The following is a 7,240-nucleotide window of genomic DNA, read 5'->3' as shown; positions in this document are numbered from 1 at the left end:
TTCTGAATACTCAACCTAACAGTCTGTTCAACACTTTGCTTTCAGCGCTTTGGGAGGTTAAAGTATGTAGCTTTCCTCACATTTCCTCCTACTCCTCTTACTATTCCAGTATTTTCAGGATTTCCCAATGCTAAGGTCAACACATCATCTGCTCCAGAAGTGCTTAACTCTCCCTCAGCCTCATTTTTCTTCAAAACAGCCTGAAAAATATAAGTGGTCAGGTTATGTTGCAACATTACATTGAAAATGCCTTTTGACAAACCAAAATAGGAACGGCTTACAATTTTGTTGACCTTCTCCTCTATTGAAGGATCTTTAAACCCACCATTCTTATCTTGACGTGCTTTGATCCACATTGTTGCACTATCAAGTTCTCCATCAGCCATAGTTGCAGACTACATCAATTGATTATGTCAATATCTATACCATCGTATACATCAAATAAATCAAAATGCCACAAACCATGAAACCATTCATTGATAACTTACCAGTTCTTCCTCCAATCCAGCGTATCCTTTACGTGACAGCCGGTGAGGATACTTATTTAAAGCCCGTTTTTTTTCTTTCTATTTTTCATGCACTTCCTACAAAACAATGTCCAGTCAATGCATGCTTACCATGTTAGTAATAACTGCAAAACCAAAACATTAACTATTAATAGTTGAACCCTTACCAGAAATGCGTCAGATAACCTTTTCTTTACAAAAATCTCCCAGTCCAGTTGATTAATGAAAAGATAGTCTTCTGGACGAGACTCGATAAGTTCAGGGTTATCTCTATAAGGGAGAATGTAGCGGGTCGTCAAATGGCTCTTAAATTCTCTCCATTTCTATCCTGCTGAGATTAAAACCATTCTTTTGTGCTCCGGATGCAATACAAATGCCAATTGCATACATGAAAATAGCAGTAAGCAACACCTAAGTAGTTAAACAAGTAAGCACATATTATATTCAACACTTTATAGATACCAAAAGAACAAAAAACATGATAGTTCTCATACCTTTACGCCTTCCCAGATTTTATTTTTCTGTTCCATAAGAACATCCTTCCAAGTAGGAATCGTGATTGCAATTTTCTTGCGAGCTAACACCCCAATATATGACTGCATTTCTTTACTAGCTTTCCCTATGGGTTGTCCTTTCTCGTTAAACTTAACTGTCATCTTCTTTCCAATAATTTTTCGTCTAACAATGCGACTCATTGTTACAAAACCTCGTTTCAGCAATTTCAGACCTTCCTTTTTTGTAGCTGTTGAGCCCTTCGATCTAGTTTTTCATTTCGATGACAACTTTGATGCAGCATGTACTGAACCCTTGGTTCCAATTGATGTTGCTCCATTGGATCGCTTGGTAGTAGACCTTGTCCTTAGCTGGATTTCCCTCATTCTTTCGGCCATTGCTAGTGCTTGAGAAGAAGGTCTTCGTGTCGAAGGTGTCATTATCTGCAAACACAAAACCACAAACAATCAGCTTTTCAGTTCTAATATTTAAGTGTTGCGATGCAAAACCAAATACAGCCAAACCTCATAACATTTTAAGTGCTACAACAAGTAAATAAGAATTCAACCAGTTTGCTTCATAATTAATCAACAAAAACATATCAATACACATGATAAACAAGTTAACTGCCTATACTACAAATGCATTCAGATTAACTGTCAAAATCAACAAAAACATCTATAATACACGTCCTTGAATCCCCTAACTTGGTTAGTTTGATAACTTTGATAGTTATCATTTATCAACCCATATCCCTTCGTTTCCTTGTTGCATGTAGGGGTTCTGCTAATCACCGACTGTATTGTCATAGGTTTCGATGGGTGGCATTGTTGCTATGAAGGGCTTTGCTCCATTTCCAGATTCCCAAGCTCTTCTTCTCCATCATGATCATGAGCATAATCCCTCTCAGGACATGTTATAACTACTGACCAATTCTCTTTGCTTAGGTCCTCTACATACCATACTTATTTCATATCCTTCCATAACACAAAAGGATCAAATACATGACATATCCTATTCAAGTTTACCAATGTAAACCCAAACTCATCGACTTTAATGCCCTTGGCATTTTCAACCCAATCGCACTTGAAGACAGGAATTCTGAACTTATTATAATCCATCTCCCATATAGCTGCAATAACTCCATAAAAATCCATGTCATCAATTTTGGGGTTTCTGTCCTTTGCACCAGCTACTTATAAGGCACGAGCATGTAGGAAAACACCGTTGTTCTGCACTTTCGTAACATCGTCACGTTCCTTAGTATTGAAACGAACCCCATTAACCATGTAACTAGAAAATGTTGGTACATCTGAGTTTACTCTATCTGCAATCCACCTCAATGAATCAGAGATGTCATTATTAGAATCCCCCAATGCTTCAACAACCTGCGAAAAGTTATAAACGACTTATGTTACAGCCATTTATTCCAAATATAACCACCAAATACATTTCAAACAAAATTTGGTACTTCTCTCTATATATAACACTTATCCTTTCCTTTATCCAATTTGGAAAAGTTGAATTTTGCTTATCGGTCAGCCACCTTTCATCTTTTTTGTACTTAGGATATTGTTGCTTCAAAATCTCCATGTGTTCTCTACAAACCAGTCTACTGATTAGTACTAAAATTTTAAAGTTAACATACATATAGAAATTAAACAGTAGCTCAAAATTGAAATAAATACTTACTCAAAGTATGGTCGGGCATCATCGAGATTCTGTAATACATTGAGATGTGCTAGCTTCAACTCCCTTCCATAAACAGATACAATACTTGCACCGGATAAGGGTTTGGTGCAGCTTTCGTCAAATATACCTACTGATGGGATGCCAACTGTATCTTCACCACAAAGTACACGTTCTGAGATAAATTTCATTGCTTCTTCAGCAATATATGACTCGGCAATGCAACCTTCTGGATGGTGTCGACTTCTAACATAACTTTTCAGGGTTTTCATGTACCTTTCAAAATGGTACATCCACCTAAAGAATACGGGTCCACAAAGCTCAACTTCTCTAACAAGATGAACTGTGAGATTGATCATGATATCAAAGAAGGAAGGTGGGAAGCACTTCTCCAGCTCACAAACTGTCAAAACTAGATCTTCTTGCATTTTCTTCAGCTCTCTTACATCTATCACTTTACTGCATATAGCCTTGAAGAAGAGACAGAATCAAATTATTGCAAACCGGATTGGTTTATCTAAACTTAAACGTATAGCAATAGGTAGTAGTTGTTGCATCACCATATGACAATCATGTGACTTGAGACCAACCAGCCTTAAGTCATCTAAGGAAACAAGATTTCGTATATTTGAGAAAATGCCATAAGGACCTTTCATGTTGAAGAAAGACATGCACATTGCTCTCTTCTCTTCTAGAAATAGATTCCAACTAGCAAGTGACAACTTGTCCTTTTTTGGCCCAGGTTTTGGTCCTAAACCAGTCCGTATACCCATGTCCACCATATCCATCCTAGCAACAACTCCATCTTTTGTTTTTCCGGGAATGTTGAATAATGTACCGATAATACTATCACAAACATTTTTCTCAATATGCATAACATCGAGAATATGTCCAACCGAAAGAAATTTCCAATATTCAAGTTCAAAGAATATGGACTTCTTCTTCCAACATGGTCTGGTTTCATCTTCTACACCCTTATAACTTGGAGGAGGATATTTTTTACCAAATGGCCAGTTCATGCCCTCAACCCTTTTGAAGACTTCTTCTCCACTTAAACGTTCGGGTGCAAGTTCAAACTCTGGTAGGTTATTGAACTGTTTGGTCTGCCTTCGATAAGGATGATGGCGTGGTAACCATCTCTGGTGACCAATATGGCTCATTTTCTGTCCATGAGACAATCGATAATGTTTTGTATTCTCACAACATATAGGACAACCATTATAACCCTTCGTAACACTACCTGATAAGTTCCCATAAGCCGGAAAATCATTTATTATCCAAAACAGAACAACTTTCAGTTTAAAGTATTCTCCCTTAAATGCATCATACACTCCATCTATCCCATCCCACAGCTCTTTTAAATCGTCAATTAAGGGCTGCAAATATACATCAATATCATTTCCGGGTTGTTTAGGTCCGGAAATCAATAAGGTTAGCATCATGAACTTCCTTTTCATGCATAGCCATGGGGGGAGGTTATAAGTAACAAGTATAACTGGCCAACAAGAATATCTGCTACTCAAAGAGTTGTGGGGATTGAAGCCATCAAATGAGAGTGCAAGTCTAAGGTTCCTAGGATCATTACCAAATTCTGGCCATTTTTGGTCCACTAACTTCCAAGTGGGGGCATCTGATGGATGACGCATAAACTCATCTTTTCGTCTTTCAGACGCATGCCAAGTTAGGTTTTTGAAAGTTTTTGTCGATTGAAACATGCGCTTGAACCGTGGGATTGGGGGAAAGTACCACAATACTTTCCTGGGTACCCCTTGCTTCTCAATATTACCGTTGCCTAATTTCCACCTTGACTCCCCACAAGTAGGACAACTAGTCGCATCAGCATGCTCTCCTTTATACAAAATGCAGTCATTAGGACATGCATGTATTTTTTTTATATTCCATTCCTAATGAAACTAAAGTCTTTTTAGCCTCATACTCTGACCCTGGTATCTCATTACCTTCAGGAAGAAACATTCCAATCATGATCAACATGTCAGAATAGCACACATAAGACATTCCATGCTTTGCTTTCAGGTTATAAGTCTGTATAAGCGCATTCAATTTGGTGTGCTTCTTACAACCAGGGTATAAAGGTTTATCTTCATCGTCAACTAACTTCATAAAGTCATTTGAGTATGCTGAAAACTGCTCATCCTCATCATTATCGAAATAAACATCATCCTTACCAGCCCTTTTTTCTCCCTAATCTCCCAACCTTATATTGTCTACCCCATCTTCTTCTTCTACCATATCTACAGTAACTTCAGATGACTCTTCATTGGCATTCATCTTTGCCCTAGAAGGTTCCCCATGCCATACCCAATCTTTGTAACTCTCATCTATTCCATTCCAATATAAATGATCTTTTATCATCCTAATTGAAAATGTCTCATCTGTGCCCCCACATTTAGCGCAGAGACAGCAGATATTATCTACATCGCTAGCATTCTCAAAAGCAAACTTTAGAAATTCCTCAACACCTAGTTCATATGTGTGTGATCTTCTATCAACATGCATCCAAGACTTATCCATCTTTAAAAATAAAACAAACTTAACTTCAGACAATTTAGGAAAGCATTCTCATATGTACCAACATAATACAACTACTTTAAAAGAAGAAGAAAACCAGAAAACAGAATAAGGCAATTCAATTCAGGTGTAACTTATTGTAAGTATGTTTCCATATTCCACAAAAATATAAAAACCTTACATTAGCAGAATATAACATATTGTCTAACATGTCCAAATGTAAACCATTGCTACACACCTAGGATAATTAAGCAATATTGCAAGGCATATATACTGACATAACTCACAACCACAAGCAGTATGTTAGAAGGCATGAGACATATTTGTAAGTTCATGTTCAAAGAAGAAACTAAAACTTTAGAACTTACTTAGAATAACTGGACAAATGATTATATATATATATATATATATATATATATATCAGATCCTATCCAGAGTGATGCCTCGCTCTGAAATTTCAGAGCGAGGTTAGGGTTTAGGGTCACTTTTCGGTCGCATATCCACATCTCGACCGTTCAGTTTTTAGTTGCTAATGTATAGATCATCTCTGCAAAATTTCAGCCAAATTGATGGTCGTTAAGGCATTGATAACTGCCTTAAAGCTAGTACGGTTTAGGTTGGACAGATTCAGTTCGTCAACTGGTTTAAGCGAGTTAGATACCTTAAAGATCATCAATTTGGCTGAAATTTTGCATAGATGATCTATACATTAGTACCTAAAAACTGAACGGTCGGGATGTGGATATGAGACTGAAAAGTGATCCTAAACCCTAACCTCGCTCTGAAATTTCAAAGCGAGGCATCGCTCTGGATAATATATATATATATATACAAATTTAAAACTATTTCTTATTACATTTCAAACATACTGGTCGGTTCGGGTTCCGCGGTTTAAGGAAAAGAGAAACCAAACCAACCCAATTCATAAATGGTTTGGTTCGGTATTGAACCAGCTTTCAATTTTTTAAGTTAAAAAACCTTAACCAAACCATATTTACCGATCGGTTTTGACCGGTTTGTACCGTGTTTTGCACACCCCTAACTGGGTCACTTCCAAGGCAGCATGTGTTCACCCAAGTTATGAGGTCTACATCTTTCAACTTGTACCTTAACACATTGAACACAGTGCGTCTAAGCAGTTATTTGCATGCTGTTTTAACATATCCGGGCAGAAGGACCTATAGTGGTGATATACCTGATCTCATCAGATTCTTACGAGCGGCGTATGAGCACCGTGTGTGGGGTTTTTCAGAAGTTGACATGGATAATGAGATCAGGCAACATTGAGACGGCCTTTTGGAGCTTTTCCATGAGAAGATGTGAAGCCTCACGTTTGCTGCTATGAGAGTTTAGGAAGTAGGAAGTAGTAAAGTTGCTAGTTATAGTTGACGCTGTTATGTAGACTCTAACTGGTGGATTAATTTCAGTTGATGCATGATAGATTAATAGGCAAGCAGTAGTTTTGTGAGAGTTTAGTTTTAGCTGGAAGAGCATATCACTACACCAAAAAATGAATCAGACGACAGTTTTTCACTATCGTCTGATAAGGCACGTTGCTGTTGTCTATCTCAATGCCGTCTGATGGGTGAATCAGACAATAGGACATAACTGTCGTCTGAAGAAATTTTGCACAACAGCAACGACTTACATAACTATTGTCTGAACACCAGAAAGAACAACAGCGATGAGTATCTTAACTCTTGTGCAAATCAATTTCAGACAACAGCAGCTAGAAGAGAGAAACTTGTGAAGAACAATGAGAAAACATTAGCTTGTAAATAAACTGTTGTCTGAATAAAGGTTGTACATCATCTGACTAGTTGTTTTCTATGGACTGGATTTAAACAAGACAACAGAATACTGAAGAAAGCATTGTCTATTTGTATTTGATACTGCATGTTTCTGAAAAAAACTGTTGTTTGAGTTTTTATTGGACAATGGTTTCGATGTAGAGTCTTATTGTGTTGTAATGGCTCCAACAACATTTTATGCTATCCATTTAGTTGTGTTAGCTCCCTTGGACA

General features: G+C 37.4%; 1 protein-coding gene across 1 annotated transcript; it reads right to left on the bottom strand.

The window, feature by feature from the left end:
* Positions 1–1,273: 1,273 nt before the first annotated feature.
* LOC133744788 (uncharacterized) lies at positions 1,274–5,219 on the bottom strand. Its single transcript, XM_062172830.1, has 7 exons — positions 4,917–5,219; positions 4,646–4,832; positions 3,278–4,536; positions 2,729–3,157; positions 2,224–2,386; positions 2,027–2,130; positions 1,274–1,441 (listed from the first exon to the last, which is right to left on the bottom strand). The coding sequence occupies exons 1-7, from the start codon at positions 5,217–5,219 to the stop codon at positions 1,274–1,276; spliced, it is 2,613 nt and encodes an 870-aa protein (XP_062028814.1).
* Positions 5,220–7,240: the final 2,021 nt, after the last annotated feature.

The sequence above is a fragment of the Rosa rugosa genome, chromosome 4, assembly GCF_958449725.1.
Source record: "Rosa rugosa chromosome 4, drRosRugo1.1, whole genome shotgun sequence".
NCBI classification, from domain to species: Eukaryota; Viridiplantae; Streptophyta; class Magnoliopsida; order Rosales; family Rosaceae; genus Rosa; species Rosa rugosa.
This window is presented reverse-complemented; position numbering and strand designations above follow the sequence as displayed.

Bases quoted from the DNA above. Each gene is read 5' to 3' on its own strand.
- LOC133744788 (XM_062172830.1), bottom strand. From the start codon at position 5,219: ATGGATAAGTCTTGGATGCATGTTGATAGAAGATCACACACATATGAA. The intron at 4,537-4,645 runs GTAATGAGATAC...TTTTGTATAAAG, and splicing joins TGGAATGTTTCTTCCTGAAG to GAGAGCATGCTGATGCGACT. The intron at 1,442-2,026 runs GTAAACTTGAAT...TTGTGTTTGCAG, and splicing joins ATGAGTTTGGGTTTACATTG to ATAATGACACCTTCGACACG.